This window comes from Mustela erminea, chromosome 4, assembly GCF_009829155.1.
Source record: "Mustela erminea isolate mMusErm1 chromosome 4, mMusErm1.Pri, whole genome shotgun sequence".
NCBI lineage: Eukaryota > Metazoa > Chordata > Mammalia > Carnivora > Mustelidae > Mustela > Mustela erminea.
Window position 1 is genome coordinate 101,334,542 of NC_045617.1, and position 22,663 is coordinate 101,357,204.

The window sequence follows — 22,663 nt, forward strand, 5'->3', positions numbered from 1 at the left end:
CAACCCTAGTCCCATTAACACCATTCTAGTATGATGATTATAGTTAATAATACCATATAATATACTTGACAATTGCTAAGAGAGCAAATGATAAATATTATCACCACTATAAAGTATTGGTAATTATATAACATGGTGAATGTGTTAGCTAACTATTGTGTTAGTAATGACTTTGCAGTATGTAAGGGTTTTAAATCAACATATGTGTACCTTAAACTTATACAATGTTTGTCAGTTATATCTTACCAATGCTGGAGGAAGGGAGGAAAGCTATAAGGTCAAATAAACCTAAATAGAAGTAAATTGGGGACTATGTTTATAAAACCATGACCTAGGTTTTAAATCCCATCTTCTAATTTTTAGAAAAAGTTTTATTGAGATTCAATAAAATATGTTGCTTTCCTAATGTTTATCAGTTATTCTTGTATACTTAACAGAATAAGATTTTTAGGTTTTTAACAAATGCATTTCAAAAAGAAAACTATTGAGACGAACTAGTTTTTTAGATGAACTAGTTTTTTAGACAAACTAAAATAGTCACTTTCCAATGTTTTAAAATGAGAATATAGAAAGTTTTTATGGAGAGCATACCTTGTTTTCTCGCAACAAAATCTAACAAACTAATTATTTTCAAATTAACTATTCTTAAAAAAATTTTCTGGTATTTCAATTTCAATTCTTCCCCTCTCCTTTGGTGTATACACACATTCAGAATATTGATTTTTATCAGCTGACTCCCACATGATCCAGTGGCACTAGATGAAGCTCCTAGGAACAGTAAACAGTGTTTTCTTACAGCGTTGCTGGCCTTGCAGAATGCTTCCTGATTGTCTGCCCAATAACCCAATACATTTTCATTCACATACAAATACAGAGGTCACTGAGAAACCCTGACTGGGAAGCAGCTTTTTAGAATTCAGATGCTTCAGGATAATGGTCTGGCTACTTGTGATATGATGGTCAACTTTATCAATGACAAGGGCTTTAATGAACTAGCTGGAGAAAGGCATGTTTAGGTGAGAGTTCTCAGAAGTTCTGAGGTATTTATTTCTTCTCAATTCTTAGAAGAGTATAATCCTTTCCATATGCCATGTAAGCTTGATACTATGGTTCAGGACAGAAGAGAGCTGACTCCCATGGAAGCAGAGAAAAGCTCTCTTCAACAACAAAGCTTCATAAAAGAAGCATGTAGAATATTATATAGAACAAGAAGAAACCATAGCCTGCCTAGCTAGATAGCCCACCAGATGAATACTGGCAACTCATGTAGCAGTGAACATCAAATCTACTTGCTCTCATGTCCAACTGCCTAAAGAATAGGACAAACTGCTAATTTTCATGAAATTCTTGCCTTTAGGTGATGTCTGACATGGAGACTGAGCCTACTGTGATATTCTTCAAACAGATTTACTCAGTAAAATAGTTTACTCTGTAAAAATTTCATAATAAGTTCTTACTGAAATTATAGTTACAGGAAATGCAGAAAGAAATTAGTTCAGAATGCATAACTCAATGATGTAACATAATAAGTAAAGCATAAGACTTTATCAATTTAAGATTATATGGTTCTGGGATTTGATGGTGAACAGTCTCTTCTGGGATCACGAAAAGCTCTTCAAGACAATGCACACTTTACATGGAACAGAATGAAGGGTGATCTTTTATAAGAGCCTGAGAGCTAAACAACTCATAATGGAATTCCACTGTAGGGCACGTCCATAGAAAGGGATAATAAAAATAATAATAGTTAACATTTACTGACCGCTTACTAGGTGTCCAGTACTTTGTCAAACACTTGTAAGTATTGCATGAAATCAAAGAGATCTATAAACAAGGACTACTCTTCAAGTTTTACAGATGAAGGGAACTGAAGTTTGAAGTTTAAAGTTACTAGGTAAACTGACCAAGGTTGTATAGCCATTGAGTAATAGCCAGATGCTACCACAAGACTCAAGACTGATGGATATATAGTAAGTCCATTACACCCTCTCTCTCCTTGGGCAAACTAGTTTGTTGACAATGTCTTCTTCCCTCAACTGAGGCATTATGTCTAGTCTTTCTTTATAACTATCCCAAATACTCCCTAGCACCCACTCTATTTTACTTTTATACTTGTAATAATCTTGAAGAATATCATATACAGAAAACTGGTGGAATTTATCTCAGATCCGAGTCTCCTGGAACAATTCTGATGATGACCCTGTTAACATGGAACTTGCATTTTATGGAGCTGGGAAACAGTAAAGGGGAGGAATGTGACAGGAGACATTGATAGGTTTTGCATAATCTGCTTAGACCTTGTAAGACTTTATCACATTGCAAATGTGATAAATGTGATAATATGGTTGTTTAGGTTGTAGGAGTTAATTTGAGAGGATGCTTTTGCTGTGTGAATGAGGAACTTGTAATAAACTGACCCTGGCCCATTTTCCCCCTCAATTAAAAGGGTAGTAAATCACTGTTGTGGAAAGAAATTCACTCTAGAGCAGTGTTCTCAAACTTTAGGGTACCTGAGAATGCCTTGGAGAGTCTGTAAAAACACAGCTTCTGATTGGCTTGGTGCCCAAGAATTTGCATTTCTGTTAAATTGTAATCACATGCTAATGTATTGGTACTCTATTCCTTCCCCTGATATCAGGAGTATAAACACATTAATGATCCGGAGTTTGTGAGTCGACTCTTAAATGACTCACATTTTTCTGAATAAAGCTTCTAAGAAAGATGTAAGCCTTGTTGCTGATGCTGCTCATCCTAGAGCCACATTTTATTTTATTTATTTCTAAGATTTTTTTTTCCATTTTAGAGAAAGCAAGTGTGACCGCAAGTGGGGGGAGGGGCAGAGGCAGAGAGAGAAAAATCCTTAAGCAGACTCCCCACCTAGTATGGTGGAGCCTAGTGCAGGATTCAATCTCAGGACCCTGAGATCATGACCTGAGCCAAGTCAACAGTCAGACATTGAACCAATTGAGCCACCCAGGTGCCCCCTAGAACCACATTTTGAAAAGCACTGTCCTAGAGTAGAGATTTAAATTCTGGCTTCACATGCAACTGCCTTGTATACATTTTAAAAAGAGAGAGAGAGAGGAAAAAAAAGGAAAAAAGAAAATACAAACAAATCATCTGGTGTGCTTGAAATCGTAGTCCACACCAACTAAATCAAGTCTTTGGAGGTGAAGTCCAGGCATCTGTATGATTATCTACACCCCCACTTCCATCCTCCTTCCACTGATGGATCAAACGGACAGCCTGAATGGAGACCACAGACAGTAAGTTTGTGTCAGCCACGGAGAAGGGAGGGCTATATCCATGTTATATATAACACACACAGAGACACACACAGACACAGAGGAAGAGGTACAGAGAAAGAGACATGGAGAGACGGATACACAGAGAAAGACACACACACACACACACACACACACAGATACACATAGATACAGAGACACACACAGAAATAGAGAGACACAGAGGTACACACAGAGACACAGATACAAGGAGAGAGATAGAGACACAAACACAGAGATACAGACAAATAGTGGGATACACATACACAAAGGGAGATACAGAGAGGAACTATAAGCAATTCTTAAAGTAGCTATGCTTTTCTTCCAACCCAAGAAGGTTTTTAATATTACCACTTTTGTATCAATCTGGATGGCGTAATTCCTGCTTTAAAAATATTTCTCTGACAAATTAGTTTCTGTAACATGTCTTAACCTTTTTGGTACATATATGCATCCATTTTAGAGTTCATTCAATGTAGATTTTTAAGGATTTTCAATAAGCTTTGTTGTCAAACCATTATAAGGCAAATCCTAACGAATGACTAAGGGCTCAGGAAAAAAATTAAGAAATATATTTAAGACAGTTCAGGTAGAATGGTTTTCTTACTTAAATTTCCAAATGTCTGATATAAACTCATTTCTATTATTTTTCCTTCTCAGTAACCTTTACTAGACACTACAGTTCCAGGCCTGAGCAATATGTTCTGAGCACTAGGAAGTAAAATTAAAGAAGGTGTAGCAAAGTCCTTGTTCTCATGGAACATCTATTTGTTGGGGAAAGAAAGACCATAAACAACTAAATATACAAAAGATTAAAAATTCTATAATAGAAGTTAAACAAGTTAATGTGAGAAAAAGTTATTAAGACCTTTCTTTAGACTGGGTTGTCCACAAAGACTTACTAAAGAGGGGAGATCTATGCTGAACCTGAATGACAGATCAGAAGGAGCCAGGCTGAGAGCCAGGAAAAGCATTCCAGGCAGAAAGAATAACCAACTTACAGGACCTGAGGTGGGTCTGAATCTGGTTGGTTTGAGGAACAAAGACCTTGGTTTGTAGTACAATGCATGAGGTGTAACAGGTAGAGGTACTTTGAATATACAAAGTTTCAGATGCCCATTAGACACCCAAGAGGAAGTATTGAACAGGCACTTGCTTCTTGAACTTTAGAGAGAGTAGGAGTCCTGGGATGGAGCCTGAGAGACTATTTCTCTAAAGGTTGCAAGCAATGGTAATTCTGCTGGCTGTGGAATGCATTTTGACTGGTGGGGATGTCGGAAAATTTGTATTTGTGGTATGTAGTTAAACACAAAGGAGAGAAGCAGGAGACCAAAATATCAGAAGTAGAGCACATGGGACCAGAGAGGTGGTGGGACGTGCAGAGTGGTCCCTAGGGGCCAAAAAGTGCTTCCAGGAGGTGAAATGTCAAATGGAGTGGTAAGGTTAGCATGAGGACGGATACTTACTCCTGAACTTAGTGCACAACAGCCACTGGAAAACTTGGATGGAGTAATAAATTCTAACAGAGCTCTAGGTGGATTTCAAGCTTTCCCATTGTTCTCCAGCCCTCACTCCACCCCAACTGATGCATGAAGACCTTATCTCCTCTCCTTTCAAAAATTAGCAGGATCATGTACTTTCCCCTTAAAATGCATACCCCTCAACTTTAAAACTTCTCCTGTTTCCATCTTTTGTCCCTATCTGTGAGAAGCTAAATATGGTCTTTCCTTAGAGTTAACTCAATTGCCTCAATTCCCCACCATTTCATCATAAAATGTGCTCCTATGAGGTTTTTTTTTCCTCCACCACTTCATGGATTTGTTGAAGGTCACCAATGACCTTAGTTGGTCTATCTTAATGTATTATTCCCGTCTTAAGTTAAAGTTTAAGGAGGGGCATGTAATGTTCTTCTCATTGAAACATGAGAAGTTTCTAATGCTGGGAAAATATTCGTCATTGATTTAAAAAAAAAAAAATCAGAATAAAAGCTTCCACAGCTGCTGAGCACTGTGTGGAATGTGAGGCTGGGAAGTGTACACACCATCTTGTGACACTGGGGAGCAGGGGCCTGACCGTGAGCCAGAACCCTGAGACAAAGAGGACAATGCAGAGAAACTTCTCATTTGGAACATACTGAGCTTCTGAATAAAGTGATGGTGGAAAAGCAGTATTTCTTAACTATTGAAGAGAATTTTGTTTCCAAAGCTTATCACCTTAAGGCTTTTTTTTTTAAGATTTTATTTACGTATTTGACAGATGGAGATCACAATTAGGCAGAGAGGCAGGCAGAGAGAGAGGAGGAAGCAGGCTCCCTGCTGAGCAGAGAGCTCGATGCGGGACTCGATCCCAGGATCCTGAGATCATGACCTGAGCGGAAGGCAGAGGCTTAACCCACTGAGCCACCTAGGCGCCCCAAGGCTTTTTATTTGCTATTTATAGCAGCTAACAGACGGACTCCATCATAGCAGAGTGTGCCTTCCTTTGGGGCTGCTCAGGGCAAACAGCTTCTCACCCCTCTCTCCAGCCCTTTTCCCCCACCAAATTTCCCCCCTCCCCCTCTATTCTTCACCTTTCCTCCCTGCCTCCCTCCTTGCCCAAAATCTTCCTCCCTTTTTCCCTGTCTCCTAAACTATTCTTTTAACTTCTGGGTCTACCCCACATGGTACAAAACTTATATTTTCTAGCTTACAAAAGCAATTTGCAAATGGTTATTGGTATTCACAGCAACTCCTCACCGGCCTGTTACTTCCATTCAGATTTCTGGCTGTTGCCCAAGCCTTCATTTTATCTCCTCTTGACCATTCTGATAGGGATGATATTTGTGGCTCACTTATTCAATGTTGTATAACCTGTCACTCTCATATCTGGAGTCGATCATTTTGGAAGTATGGGATGCACATATCCAGAACTGAGTAGCCATAGAAGAACAGCTAAGAAGGAAGTAAGTGTTAGAGTAATCTGAATAACATAAAGCGGCATCCTACATTTTCTCAGAAGGTCCTAGTCCGTTACCATTTATTTGCTTGGTGAATTTCATGAATCTGGAACTTGGAAAATTTATAGTTTTCAGAGGACATCATTTTAGTTTTCATCTATAATAGGTCATCAAACATAAACTTGTGATTAAATATGTCACATATTCTAGAACACAGGATATTTTCCCTAAGGGCAGATGTCATAAAAGATTGTTTTGATAAGTATTTCAGTAAAGGTCATAATTGCTTTGCCATTCTTAAGCCTTTCCCCAAGGCTAACTCTGGTATGGGTTTATGTGTGGGTTGCTGGGGTGGGTCCTACAGTGATTACAAGGTTTCCTGGTTAGTTGAAATGTGGCTTTGGGGAGATTCTGCCTGTGGACTTTGGATGGTTATATGTGCTTAAGTGATTTTCCCCCACCTCCCGCCCGCCCCCAAACCAGAAATGAAACTCCAGTCTAGCAGAAAGGTTTAGATGGTTTGGGTAGGGAAAGGGTAACCGATAACTAAAACATCAACTTTCTTGTGGTGAGTGTGAAGAAGAAACATTGAGGTATTCTCGGAAATGAATCTGTAGACTGAGCTGTGAGCTAAGTGTGTGCTAAGCTGCACCGGGGGTTTTGGATCACTTGCTCTGCCTTCTGGAGAGTCCATGGTTTGTGTTTCAAAACAACAAATCCTGGCTGTTTCTATAAGCAGTATGCACCAACAGATCATTTTTCAGGTAGCTTAAAACTAAGAACCTCACAGTTCCATAAGAGAGAAAGATCCAGTCTCCACAGAACATGGGGTATGCATCTTGCTGTGCACTCTAGGGCAGGTATCCCTTTACTGTCCCAGTGCACAGGGCTGTGTTCTTGGTGGAGAGACTCATAGGGAGATGTAACAGGTAGATCCATAAAGAATGATGATTTTGTTTGCTCCCTGCACTGTCCCCCGACAACATGAGCCCAAATGCAGTGAGTACTCAGTACTCAGGATAACAAGTTCCTGCTCCAACACCCATCACAACCTGATGAGTTAGCCTCTTCTGTGGGAATTTAGTGTACTTTTGTCAATTACCAATATGCTTTCCTTGTGATTCTTATTACGAATGTCTTTAAATTTAACTGAGTTATAATCATTACTTCTCATATTTTCTTGAATTTCTTTTTATTTCAATAGTTGTGAATATTTAATAGACAGTCCACAATGCTCACTTTCATATTTAAAGTTATATTCAAATTTATTCAAAGATAAGATCATTAAGTATTACTGGAGAAGTCTACATAAATAATAGAACTGATGGTTCAGACCCACATTTAATAATTCTGTCCCCTTGTGATTTGCATAGGTTAAAGAAATGTTTTTTTTCTTAATGTAGTCTTCCTGCTCTTCTCAACTTTGACATATTAATTTTTGTTATTTCTGACAATGATGTCTATTACATCATTGTAATAAAATCTCAGTCATTTCAACATTAAAAATAACCATAACATCAACCAAAAAAAATGATGTGACTTAATCAAAGTAGACCTGAATCAATGGAAAACAGTTGTTTTCGTTTTTGTTCTTTGTTTTGTTTGTTTTTCAATTAAAAACTGCCTTAATATTCTCAGGGTTACAGTGACCTTTCCTTTGGCAATTTGGATGTGATCTGAAAATTACCAAAGTGGATTATAATATATGTATCAGTCTATTCTTAGCACTGCAACTGAGACATTGAGATGAAAGTCAGACCTTATATTTTTCAATAGTTGAGTAACACCATCCTGGTTTTTACTGATGAAAGAGAAAATATGGTAAACTGGATACATATAACAAACATGGGAGGTCGTAATGTTTCCAGGATATGGCGTCTTGCCATTGACCACAGCCTCTTGGAACAAGATAAAGTCATTGAAATAGTTAACAGATGTTAACCATACTAGAAATATAAAAGTTCTATTGCTAAAAGTTATGTACGGTCAGATGGAGATTTGGCGCTTGGTCCATAATTTAACTGACTTGGCAAATGGAAAGTTAAGATCCAGAGGCATAATGCATATCAAGGCCACACACTTTGCACACTATGCAGGAGCTCATAAACTACTGACAATATGTATACTGTGCTAAGCCAGCTTGATTAAGTATTAACACAGTATTTGATACTTAGGGAAATCTGAAGTCAATTTTCACATCTACTAAATTAAAAAGTTATTTCTATAAGAGCAAAAGAGTAGACTTTTCTCCAAGTTCAAAAGCAGGTCTACAAATTGTATTATATAGCTTCAGCTTGCAATTTACCAATGATTGGTATTGCTTTCCACCGATTTTGTAATCCATCCAGTAATATTCTTTAAAATTATATTTTTCCCACTCTTGTCTATTACTTCACATTTCAGAACAAGTTGACAGTAATGATTTTCAGATGAGTATCTGTAGCTGAAATGGATCTTCTCAGCCTTGAGTCACAGGTTCATCCAAGTCAAGTACTGAAGGAGGCTTGTGCTACTTTAGAGTTTGTGGTTTTATTCACAGCTTTGCAAATAAAGTCCCCAGCTTCCATCACTTTGTAAAGATTCACACCCTGTTAAGGGAAAGAAGGGATACCAGGTGGATTAGGGAGAAAGAAGACAAAACAGATTTCTTTCCATTTTATTAGTAGTTAATTAACAATTTGAAATTATTAAACAAAATGTTACTCATTGTTGATTTGAGAGTAACATTTGTCGTCTTCTTCATGAATCACACAATCAGCAGATTTTAGATTTTTATGCTTTATTAAAGCATATCTTGAATTTGACTTTTAAATAAAATCATAGGCTAGCCATTCCTGAAAAAAATCCATGTAATTCGGGGTGGTATCTGAATTCTAGGAAGGACAATAACAGAACTAGAAACAATCTACAAAATACCAGTGGCGAGCAATTAAAATTAGTAGGGTTTGGAGGAGTTCATAGATAATGACTTAAGAAAGAACCTTTTTACTATATAAAGAAACAACCTGATAAGCCTACGAGCAATGTATATGTATAATTTTAATGGTATTCAGAAACACTACCGGTATGATATTGAGGGAAGTAGTTGTAGGTCAAATAAAATGGAGCAGTATTAGTACACATCTGGAACTTGTTTGTCTGAGAAGTTGTACTGTTTGAAAGCATAAACAGGATCAACAAAAGCTTAGGTAAATCCATGAAAGACAGATAAGCAGTTGGGTATGAAGGCCAAGTTCAGGGCATGCTCCTCGTCTCCTGGTCCCCGTGTAACCAAAGATCCCCATCGAGGTCTCCACTCTGCACTTCAGCTGTCACTATAGGGGAGGTAGAGCATTAGGTGGATTAGCCAGAGATTTGCCCTCAGGTAGCATTTCATAAACTCCTATGTCTTGTCTTACCATGGAATAGAAACAATGTTGACTTGAAACTGAACAGACTCAGGCTTCCTTACTATTAAGTAGTTCTTAATATTTATGTAAGTCTGTCATTTTCTTAAAAGAGACAATAAGAAGTTGTTCTTCAGGTCTCAACATTTGCTTTGATTTGAGATTGTCCTGTCCTGGGACAGGTATAGGTAGAATATATGTTATATATATATAAATGGATATATATATCCATTTAAGATGTCAACTAAGAAGTGCTAACATATACCTATATAGCATAGAGATGCTTAACATATACCTATATAACATATACCTATATATATAGATATATGTTTTGTTGTATATATTATATATATGTATAGCTATACAACTAAGAAGTGCTATACCTATATATACGCATATATATACAACTATGTGTATATATATATACACACACACATATATACACAACTAAGAAGTGCTATACCTATATATATAGATATGTTTTTGTTATATATGTTATATATATTATATAATATATATGTATACATAGGTTGTATATATATACATAGGTATATATATATATACACCTAATATATAGGTATATGTTAAGCACTTCTTAGTTGACATCTTAAATGGAATCCTATTTAAGTTTTATGAATAATTAGCAACATGTGCCTATCATTTTTGAATTATACCAGCAAAGGATTCTAGAAAGATATTAGTCACCAGTGTTCTTTGCTTTCCAAGAATTCCATTGATAAGTATGCACTGGGATTTGCAGACATTTTATGTTAAAAAAAAAAATCCCTTTTGCCTTTATCAATTTACCTAAAAGATATCATTATATAATAACATTGCACTTATTATTGAATCATTTGCCAGGTGCTTAAATATGTCTCATGTACTATGATATGTTTTGGGTTTTCAAAAACCCCATGTAAAATGAGATTTCTATCCTCAGACTGTAAGAGCATCAAATAGGTGATATGGACCCCTGTTGGGGGGGTGGTTCCTGTATTACAATTAAAATCACTGATGGAGATATGCCCAGATGATTATGAGAGCTGACGATGGGGCAGTAAACCCAATGAGGAAAAGAAAGTAGAGAGGAGTATGTTTGGAAAGGGTGTGAGTAAGGGTAAATTCTGACCTGAGTCTTGCTTGGGGAGTATGAGTTATAAAGAAAGGGGACAGAGGGGGCAATGCAGGCAGAAGAACAGTACAAAATATCTTTAAAAAAAAAAAAATGCCATGCTGTATGTACATGATGGGCAGAGATGACCTGAAAAGGCATGAATAGGCCATATTAGGTGTGAGAACACAGCTTTGCCTCATAGGAAGTAAGAATCCACTGGTGACAGCTCAAGCGGAAACAAGGCATATTCTTATTTGTATTTTGGATGATATCCTCTGATGGTAACATGGAAAATGAATTTAAAGGCAAGTCAGAAGTTCTACACACCAGGGTGGAGAACTGAATACCCAGGAAAGAATTAGGGAATTGTGCTGACATAGCTACAGCATAGGTATTAAAGAACAAACAACCAAAATATCTTGCAAGTCAAATCAGTGGCTCTTGGTAAGTGACTTGGCATGGTAGCCATAGTAACATTAGATTCTACAGAGAATCTTGGCTTGCTAGTCTAGGTAGCTCGTTGAATTTTAGATCCTACCCCATGTAACCATTCTCTCCTTAAATTTTGAATTCTTAGGAATGAAGCCATGGTTTATGTGCATTTTAGTCCTCAAGTTCTAGAACAGGACCCGATATATAATATGCATCAAAGCATCAGCTGAGATCAATTCACTCATCTAAACCTCCAAGAAATAATCTAATTTGCCTCAGTTTTTGTCATGGCCATACAATTCTACCAGAAATGATTAAGCTACTGTAAATGAAATAATAGTTACTCCTAACCAGGAAAGACAGGCAGTAGTTTTTTTTGTTTGTTTGTTTTTTTGTTTTGTTTTTTAAGATTTTAGTTATTTATTTGACACACAGAGAGAGATCACAAGTAGGCAGAGAAGCAGGCAGAGAGAGGGGGGGATGCAGGCTCAGCACTGAGCAGAGAGCCCAACTCGGGACTCGATCCCAGGATCCTGAGATCATGATCTGAGCTGAAGGCAGAGGCTTAACCCACTGAGCCACCCAGGTGCCCCCAGGCAGTAGTTTTTGATGTTTATCCCAAGTGACACCCATCTCCCAGTGAATGTTATTGAGCATCTCTAGGTAAGGCACATTGCTGTAATTGCTCCCTGGCTGCAGGGAAAGCTAAACACAGAAATAAGGTCCGGAGACCACCTCAGGTTAGGTTCAGAGGTAGAAGCACACAGGTTGGCATGGAAGTCATAAGGTGAGGAACCCAACAGCAGGAGCCGGGGGGTTAGGCAGGGAGACGCGAGAAGACTTCAGTGGTTGGGAGCAGCTCCCTCTCCAGGTGAAACTGAGTGTGGGGAGTAAGGCCATCTGAGTGGTGATGGACACAAGAGCCAGGAGTGAGAAATAAAATGGTGTGGAAATGGAAACTACAGGTAAATGGTACTGTAGGAGCTTTCATGTAAGTATAGTGAAGAGAGAGAGAAGCTTTCATGTTGTAATCCGGAGGATGCTTTGGCATCTCAGAAAATATTTTGAACTTCTAATCATCTGTGAACTTTTTTCTTCTGTATTTTTGCTCCCTTCCTCCCCAAATCTGCCTTAAAGACTAGTAAGTTATGTTAACAAGCATGTGGCAAACAAAGTACTAAATTATGTGGATGCCATAGAGGATGTGACTTTCCAGGAACTTTTACTTAAGAGACAGTTCTTGCTGCCCAGTGTCTCCCATGCTAAGTAGTGTTATACTCTCCTCTTTTCTGACCATTCCAATAGTGCCCCGGGCTCTTTTCCAGAAGCCCTAGTTGTCACTGCAAGAAAATCAAGATCTCTGTTTCCTCCTAGGAAAACATCCATCCCAAACCAAAGCGCCAAAACAACAATCCTAAAGGCAGAGACACAGGCTCTCACTCAGTTGGTGAAATCAAATCAGATGATACATGAAAAAGTACTTCGGAGGTCATGAAGCACTATAAAAATGTGAAATGGTAGCATTATTGATGATGGAGCTACAGCAATAAGTTACTTTATAAAGCCCCCTAAAGAATTTTTACTGTATTTTCCCACTGTGCATTTTAGCAAACAGCAAAAGGGTAGTAAAACTTTGACCTCAAAATTGCTTCCCAAATCTGAGACACATTCCCACTTGTATCTGAAAGGCATACATGAATATTAAAATATGTTAAGTGACTTACTGTGTTGAGCCCCAAGCCATTAAGCATATATATCAAATCCTCAGTGGCTACGTTCCCAGAAGCACCCTTTGCATAAGGGCAGCCACCTAATCCGGATACTGCTGAGTCCACCACATTAATCCCCATCTGGAAAACAAACCAGAACACTCAGGGCTTGTCTATTCAAGGCACGTAAATTGTTGAATTTCTATTTAACCTGTTCCAAAGAGCAAATAAGCAAAATCTAAACCCGTTATCCAAACATACTCGCTTACTCACCTGCTGCTAGAAAAGTCCCCAGGGTGCTCATTTCTTTTCTACCTAATCTTGTCTTTTAGGCTAACAGAAACTCAAGGGATCTCAGGAAGTAGAATAATCTTAGATCAAAATTGAAGTGGTGTTATTCGTTGATAACCACACAACAGTAGGGGGTGAAGCTTGAAGTAAGACGAATTCATTCCCAGGTTGTATAGATTCTCCAACCAATTCTCCAATTGGACCCTAATACTGTTATGTAAACACAAAACACTTCCAACACTCTAACTCAAAGTCAAAGTGCCTTGGACGACTGGTGGTAGTGGTAGGGTCGCTGTGTTTGAAATAGGATTTTTGAGGGCTTAATTCATCCTTCCAATTCACTTGTTCTTTACTGAGCCATTATTTTGCATACCCAACCCTGCTGCTTTGGGAGAAGCAGAGAGCTACCAGCACCATCTCACATTTACTGAGTCCTCATTAAGGGCTGGGATTATTCCTAACATCTTGTGAGTAGTAACTCCTAATCTTCACAAAAAGACCAATGAGGTAGATCTCCTTCTATCATCCCAAATCACAGATGAAGAAACTCAAGTACAGCAGGATCACAATATTGGCCCAAGGTCACCTCTGTTTCCAGAAAATTCACACTGGGATTTATGGCTTCTGGAAACATGCAGATTGTTACAGGTCATGTGTGTGGGGATATCAGAGGTAGAGGATATGTGTGAGCTTGAATGTCCTTGAGGACATGATTACAGTGGGGCCTGAAAGGAGCCCTGAAAATCAGAGGATTGGAGAAGACTGGAGAAGAGAGGCAGGGATGTCCTATCTCTGTAAAGGGTGACAGTTGGATGATCAGAAGCTACCAAGAGGCATAATCTGGTCACTCAGCTCCCGGATATTAAAGAAAAAAAAAGTAACATGACTTCTGCTAAAATGAGAAGCCCCTGAAAGCAGAGATTTTAGGCAGCATGTTAGGTCAGCTGTTTGCATTCACAGGATCGGAACCCTACATGGTGGCTACATCTCCAGAGTCAGTCTCACAAGACCTGTGCTCAGTCTTGAGAATCTGAGTTTTTTGCAAGATTGCAGATGCTGCGCTCACTGCCAATCTGGGGATCCCACTTCTTTTTGTTTTTCTTTTTTCTTTTTAATATATATTTTTAAAGATTTTATTATTTATTTGACAAATTGAGAGAGATCACAAGCAGTCAGAGAGGCGGGGGCCGGGGGTGGTGGCCGGAAGCAGTCTTCCTGCTGAGCAGAGAGCCCGATGCGGGACTCGATTCCAGGACTCTGAGATCATGACCTGAGCCAAAGGCAGAGGTTTAACCATCTGAGCCACCCAGGAGCCCCTTGTTTTTCTTTTTGATGAACTTTTTATTATAGAAGAGCTTCAAATCTTCAGGAAATTGTTGGAGAACAGAGCATCCCCATATACAATGCACCTACCTTCCCATATTGTTACATTATCTTGCATGATTATGATGAACCTGTCCCAGCTGAGGGACCAGTATCAGAATGGTATTATAGTCCATACGTGATTCCAATTTCCTTATTTTGAACTTAATGTTCTTGTCTGTCCTTCAGTTTGGGTTTGTCTGATATTTTTCTAATGGCTAGACTAGAATTCTGAAATACTTCAAGGCAAGCCACAGAGGTGAAATGCTGTTCTCAATACATCATATCAAGGGTGCACATGCTGTCAACAAGATTTATGACTGATAAGCACCTTGATCACCTGGCTGAGGTAGTGTTTGTCAGGGTACTGAAGTAAAGAAGCCTCTACTCCCCTCTTTCCATACTGTACTCTCTGGAGAAAAGTGACTGTGTGCTCACAGTTAGAGGTAGAGAGTTTCTACAGAGATCACTTGGAATGCTCCCATTTGGACATGTATATTCTCCTCTGTTTATTCAAACATTATTTTTTATCGGTAGGGACTCAAGGTATTTTTTTCAGTTTGGTTTAGAATCTAATATTACTTTATATATTTTGGGGATCAGGTTGGTTTTTAGCAGTTCTTTTAGTTGGTTCCTGTGTCTCTTTGTCATACCAAAGGGACTGTGTTTTTTGAACCATTCTTTTATATTTCCCTTTGAGACTTAAGATACCTACACAAGGCCTACAAGATTTTAAAAAAAAAAAAAATTTTTTTTAATGGTAGACCAAAACAGTTAATAGCGGTGATCACTGGGTGTTGTGTTTATAGCACATAATTAATTAATTAATTAATTATAATTTTAATTTATTTTATTTTAATTTATTTTAATTGTCTTTATTTTCCAATTCTTTCACAGTGAATTCTAATTATATATAAAGCATAAAAAGTTTCTATAAACTTTCACCTGTAGTAGAACAACAGTATGGAAAGGAGAATGAACATAAATGAATCCAAGACTCATTTTCTTGATTAACGTCATTATTTTGCAACTAAGTGATCTTCCTAGAGTGTCTTCATTAAAAAATGTTTTGTAGATACTCCTTTTTCTGTGTCTCCAAACACAAACCACTATTTTCAGGCTTTCACATTCCCAGGGGTATGGGTCTGTGTGCACGTGTGTGTGTGTTCCCGGGGTGTGCGTGTGTGTGTGCGCGTGCGTGCGTGTGCACGAGAGCAGGCTTTTTGCACCATAGATTGAAAAACAAAGCACTTGCTTGTTTTGAAGGAAAGTACGTCTTTAGACGAAAAACCACAAGGTGGCAATGTCGCTTCAAAATCAGAGTTAAAGCCAAGCATTTGACCCCACTGTGTTCAGCTGCTCCAAATGACAAACATGTAAATAAATAGCTTTATATTATACAAATAACTATTTTCTTTCCAAATGAGGAAACTTTGACTAATGGTATAGAATAAAAACTGTGGTTTAATATATTTTTTATTAGTCATCCTTTGACGTGAACACGTTTATGAAGTGCATTCTTCGCACCAGGGACTTGGAATCCATACAAAATCCTGTAGCTCAGGGAGTTTAGCATTAGAAATCAAAATTATATATTTTGTCACTGAGAAGTAGCATATTGCTATTAAACTAGAAACCATTTTCTTCAGAGCTAAGGGAACTGGTAGTCCTGCCTAAACTAAAACAAACCCAGAACTCAAAGTGTTGTGGTATCCTTGGCTCCCACCTCCCTCCAAGCTCATGATTAAAGCTACTAATCCAGTTACCAGGAAATGATTAACTTGTTTAGTTACATATGCTCTGTCTTCTTGAGCTCTCTATTTACACGCTTGGATTTAGGGGCTGAGAAAAATGAATAAAATACTAATAGCCACTTTTTCTGGAAAATGGTAAATTGTAGATAAACCACGAGCCTATCATTCTGTGCTACAATCTTAGGTGAGCTCTGTGTAGAATTAATCTTGTGTAGTGCTTAGATGCCTGGACCATGATGATATGCTAATGAAAAGTACAACTTGGCTTTTTCTTAGTGCGGTAAGAACCTATCTCCCAAAGAAAATGAGAAATCCTTAAGTCAAGTCAAATCATTTTGCAAAGCTTATAATGTCCCATATTTTCATGATTTCAAAATGTTTAATGAAATATCAAGTTTTAGGTATTGTGGATACTAAACTATTAAGGAACACATAAAATTTTGATATGTTAAGTTTTGAAATGACATCTACTTTCTTTCCCCTCTAAGATCAACATTTTCTTTAAAAGAATCTATAATGTTAGATTTTATTTAAAAGGAGATCTTTCTGATGGTGTAAGGTACTCATTTTGGGATTTCAGTTCCTCGGGAGACAAGGCAAATGTTCATATGGGATAAATATTAAAAATATACTCCTTTTTCTAGTAGTTGTCTCCTCAGCCATTTCTAAGCCAGTATACCCTCCAACAGAGGATTGCGATTACCCAGGCATACGGTGCTACTGGTCTTCCAGTCATCAGGCCAGATAACACTAATGGAATAGGGCACTCTTGCCACTAAGCCCACCACTCTAAACGGTTACTGTATATGGAGTTAGGCTACCACCTGAGAAATAAACACTATTTGCATTCATGGGTACTAGGGATGTAACATATTATGTAAATTTCTGATAATGAACAGTTAGCATACATGAATTAAGCCCAGGGTTTAAATTAAGTGAGGTATATACCAAATTGGTATTTAAATAATGACAGGCATATATACTGCTGTTGGGGGATAACTAAGCTAATGGGACAGTGTCATGTAACCTCCTTCCTCTTTGAGAAGGTTTTCCTACATGTTTCACTCTTCTCTGCCTTAGTACACATAATGAGATAGATTATATTCTTTGTCTCATTTAGTATATTTCAAATGGAGATAGAAATGGGACTGTGTACATAGACGTGGGGGTAAGGAAACAGATTAAAAAAGGAATTCTTAATTTCAGTAAGAGGAAATAATAGACTATTAATGAACAATTTATTGAATGCTTATTTTGTCACAGATCCTGTGCTGTAGGCCTTACATATGATAAAGCCATGCAGAATTAGGGTGAAATGCGTAGGAACCCATGCCCATTTTACTGATGAGGAGACTGAGGCTCCAGGAAGATAAGCACCATCTCCTGCTTCAAACAGTGTAAGACAGAGGAAGAATGCAGATAGCTGGGCTCTACTGTCCAGTGTTAATTGTTAACATTTCATTAACATTGACTGTCTGCCAGGCACCTGACTAAACACTTCACGTGCATTGTTTCATTTAATCCATATAATAACACCAGGAGGCAAGGTATGAATTAGGAAGAGAACATTGACCAATCAAAAGGCTTCCCTTTTCTTAAGATTCTGTTTTCAACTTTCTGAAAAGTCTCTACACAATGTACTGATAAGAGGCTTTTGAGAAAGTAATGCTGATTGTCCAAAGGATTTTTTCCTAGGAAGCTATCTCAAGAAAATAGCCAGAAACTTTAATTATAGGTTATTGTTCAAGGACAGATAGTCTTTGTAGCATGATTTATAATTGGAGAAAAAAGGCCATAAGTTAATGTCCAATAATAGGGAAATAGTTAACAGATTACATAAGATAGACTACTATGAAATCATTAAATATATATATATATTTTTTTAAAGATTTTATTTATTTTTCAGAGACAGAGGGAGAGAGCGCGAGCGAGCACAGGCAGACAGAGAGGCAGGCAGAGGCAGAGGGAGAAGCAGGCTCCCTGCCAAGCAAGGAGCCCGATGTAGGACTCGATCCCAGGACCCTGGGATCATGACCTGAGCCGAAGGCAGCTGCTTAACCAACTGAGCCACCCAGGCGTCCCGAAAATCATTAAATATTTTTAATGAGTTTGTAATTGTATAGAATTATACATTATGCTCCTGAGATGGAGCCCCACGGCAGTGTACCTGCTCAGCAGGAAACTTGATTCTCCCTCTCCCTCTGTGCTTCCTTTTTCTCTGTCAAATAAAATCTTAAGAAACTGGAAGATAGGAGAGGATGCCAACCATGCTTGGCATTGTTTATGTTTCTAAGAATTTTTTTTATCCTAATAAATACATACCACACATGTCATGTGTACTCTTGTTTCCTCATCATCCCCTTCTTCTGCCAAAACAATATCCCAGAACCATACCGGCCTTTCTTGTTTCCTGGTTTCAGTCCAAATTCTAGAGATGGTTCCTCTAGGAATCCTCTACTTCTGCCTGTTCTTGAGAGGCTTTTACTCCTAAACTGCACTTCTTCAGTAACCACCTATTCCCTCTAACCCACTGGCACAAAATAATTAAGCCAGCCTCCCTCAAACATGACTGAGCATAAGATTCCACTTACAATGTCTGACTAGAGGGTATTACATGAAGTGAAGTAAATGGGACAGAGAAAGACAAAACCATGATTTCACTTATATATATACAAGAAACCCAAACAAAAGAATAAGCATTTATGATGTCTGAGGTGGGACCTGAGCTTCTGCATTTCTACATTTCTAACACTTTCTAAATTCTGCAGAAGCTGCTACTCCCCAGAACATAGTTGAGTGGGAAGAAACTCTGGTTCTTCTAGGGAAGAACTGGTTCTCGAGGGTGTCGGTACATCCTGGTCCAGTGCGCAGTGGTGCCATCTTGCGTTGCACCATATTGCTCAAAATGGGACCGCCTGAGTATCAGAGTTACTTCAGTCCTTGTTTAAAAACGCAGATTTCTGGGGCACCTGGGTGGCTCAGTTGGTTAAGCAGCTGCCTTTGCCTCATGTCATGATCCCAGCGTCCTGGGATCGAGTCCAACATCGGGCTCCTTGCTCGGCAGGGAGCCTGCTTCTCCCTCTGTCTCTGCCTACCACTCTGTCTGCCTGTGCTCACTCTCTCTCCCTCTCTCTCTCTGACAAATAAAAATAAAATCTTAAAAAAAAAAAGGCAGATTTCTGTTGTCTATCCCCAAAACTGATTTTTTTTTCTCATAAAGTCAAAGTACTTGCATTATTTCCTACTCCAAGATGACTTTTATGCATAATAAAGTTTGAAAATAACCTTCTGATTTACCTGTTGATCTACGGCAGATAGTGCTGGCTCTTCAGAAAAAAAAAAAAAAATTGTTTCCTCTTCTTCTGGGATTTAGCTAGGTGGCATAATCAAATTGCCCTTTAACTTACATGTGGTTACATGACTGTAAACTAGCCAATGATGCATAAGCAGAGAGATACAAGCCATTTTTAAATTATTTCTTCTCAGAAATTTTGTCAATAGTCAAATGCAGATGACAACAAGACCTTAGAGAATGGTGAGCCAAAAAATGGGAGGAGCCTGGGCCCATGAATTACGTGGAGGAGAGATACCCACTGACAAAAACATGGATGCTTGTCCCTCAATAAACATGTGTTTGAGCTGTTATTCATTTTGGGGTGTGCAGTTTTATCAGTCAATTAGAACTAATACACCAACTGATGAGACAGATTAAAATTCACCTTTTCCAGCTACTTTCTATTCTTTTTTTGTCCTCTTTTCTATCTTTTGTTGAGTATTTTTTTTTTAATGCTTCCATTTTCTCTCTTCTACTGACTTAATACTTCTACCTCTTTACATTGTTCAGTAGTTACTTTATGGTTTAAAACATAAACTTAAATAGGTCTACCTTCACGTATCCATTCCACATGTATGGAAAGACTTTACAACAATATATTCTCAATTCCATCCAACTGCTCTTTGTGCTATAGTTTCCCTACCTTTACTTTTATATACCCATAATACATTTACATGCCCATGAAGTGTTGCTCTTCTTTTTGCTTTAGGCAGTTGCCTTTTAGAGCAATTAAGATTTAAAAAGTTATCTTGATTTATTCCACTTTTTCTCTGAAGAAACTTGACAGGAATAAGAATATCAGAGATTCGAATTCTAGTATTTAGTTAACAATCACCTTTTGGAGGTAGAAGAAAGAAGGTGAGTTAGTGAAAGAGACAAGGAGTTCAGGAGGTACAATTCACAAGCCAGAGTAGGAAAACTTTCTCTTTTTTTTTTGAGAGAGAGAGAGAGAAAGAGGAGGGTAAGAGAAAATCTCAAGCTGGCTCCATGCTCAGTATAGAGTCCGACATGGGGCTAGATCTCATGACCCTGAGATCATGGACCTGAGCCAAGATCAAGAGTCAGACACTTAACCAACTGAGCCACCCAGGTGCCGCAAGATTTCTCTAAATACTTATACCACAGTGATGAATACTTCTCCCACTTAAGGAAAGTAGCTGAGAAAAGTCTACTGTATTTATAAAATTGACAAATTTTTAGTTGGATGGTTTCAGCAGAGATCAGACAGGAAGAGCTGGCAATTAATTGAAAAACAAACCGAGGACATACAACCTAATGCTTAAAAAATCAGTTTCAGGACACTTGTATTTGGACCTGTTCTGCCACTTGTTAACTGTGTGATGTTGATGTTACTTCTCTGTCCCACCAACTGTAAGATGAATATAATAGTACTGAATCGTGGACTTGTTGAAGACTCAGTGGAATCTTCCATGAAAGTGCTTATCACATAGGTTGGCACATAACACTCAGCAAATGTTGGCTCTAACAAGTATGTGTCAAGTATAGGGTCAGAAGACACATGGTGATAAAGAAGAAAACCAGGGCACAGTTGGGGGTATAAGAATGGAGACATAAGGAGGATATTTGAGACCTGTAACTGGGAAGCTTTAAGGGATAGAGGTAAGTAAATGGAAGTAAAGAATGATACCGTACACAGAAGAGAAAATTCACAGAGAAAAAAACCTTGGAGAATGTGGATGGGTTTGGGATTAGGGCAGAAACATGGGATGAGCTAGAAATTAGTGGAGAAAACTATCCTTTGAAGTAGGTTGAGAGGAGAGAATGGACGAGGTATGGAGATATATTAAAGGAACACAGACCATGAACTCTTCAGGGCAATAAATGATCAATACTCTCAGAAACACAGTAATTGAGCTAATCTGCTGGAAGTTCAGAAATTATATCATTTCTAGATCCCTGACACTAGCTTCTCTTGGAACAGCCCTACCTTCCACTTACCACACTCTTAGATGTGTGCACAGAGGGAGAGGCATAATGAGGAGGAAGGAATGGGAACAGAACAATAAATAACACCATGTAAACAATTAAAAAATTGTACCTCTACACGAGTAAATGACATTTTAATAAGAATCTATAAGTCCCAGATTTCTACAGCTAGATAATTTAGTCAATTTTCCTTATGACTGATTAAGTGATTTAAAGGGAACTAAGCCCCCGAGTTCCTAGTGGGGCTACTAAAAGTCACAGAAGCCATTATTCTATAGATGGATCTAGAATGTCGACCTTCATGTTTTTGGAATTTCACTGGTAGGAGGTAAATAACTTCAATTACAAATTAATGTTAGTGGGAGGGCTATGCAATAGTGTAAATATGCAAGTAAATATTAAGTGAAAAGTTACAGAATGAGAGCGCAGTGATGCCTAATAAGAATTAGGTGTTACAGTGTTATTACAAACCAAGGAGGGCTTGGGTTAGTGGGAGGACCAAATTTTGGTAGGAGGCCGGGAGTCAAAATAGCAGGTAACATATACAAACTACATGAGGGCAAGAGAGTTCCTCTATCTCACTCTGTTCTAGGATCCACATATGGCGTAGGGCTCAGAACATGATGAGTTATCACGCAAATATTTCTGAAAGAATTGAACAAATAACATACCTAAAAGAACAATGAATGCAAAAGCAAGGCCTGTGGGCAAGTATAACAATACATGGTAATAAAGGAACTTGATACAATTCAACTGGAAATACAGAACTGCATAAGGAGGATACTAAAATGAAACAGTTCAGTGGTTCAGTACCTTCTTTGTTTTCTCCCTCAACCTCCTTCTCTTCCTACTGCCTTCTTATAAAGATGGGTTCTTGGAACCTGTTTGTTCAGTGATTTCTCATTAATCCTCAGTGCAATTGATGGACCTAAGTTGGGCTAATCACAGTCTCCTCGGCCAGAATTTAGAACAGAAACAAAGAGAGAATCCACCTTTCTAAAAAGTGAGATGTACAGCATATGAGGTATGGACAAGCAACTTTTTCCACAAGCAATGGGAAGTAGAGAAATTGAGTCTGCGGTAAGAGGGAAAAGGAAGCATCACTGAATTAGAAA

General features: G+C 38.2%; 1 protein-coding gene across 2 annotated transcripts in view; it reads right to left on the bottom strand.

Moving 5' to 3' along the window:
* Positions 1 to 7,462: 7,462 nt before the first annotated feature.
* The window catches only part of HMGCLL1 (3-hydroxymethyl-3-methylglutaryl-CoA lyase like 1), a 199,327-nt gene continuing 184,126 nt past the window's right edge, over positions 7,463 to 22,663 (bottom strand). Inside the window, exons 8-9 of one of the 2 annotated variants that reach the window (XM_032340297.1) lie at positions 12,876 to 13,001; positions 7,463 to 8,807 (exon numbers count right to left, since the gene is read on the bottom strand). In XM_032340297.1, the coding sequence (XP_032196188.1) occupies positions 8,706 to 8,807; positions 12,876 to 13,001 (228 nt within the window). In that variant the 3' untranslated portion in view covers positions 7,463 to 8,705. The remainder of the gene's footprint in view (positions 8,808 to 12,875; positions 13,002 to 22,663) is intronic. The other variant, XM_032340293.1, reaches the window with a different exon arrangement.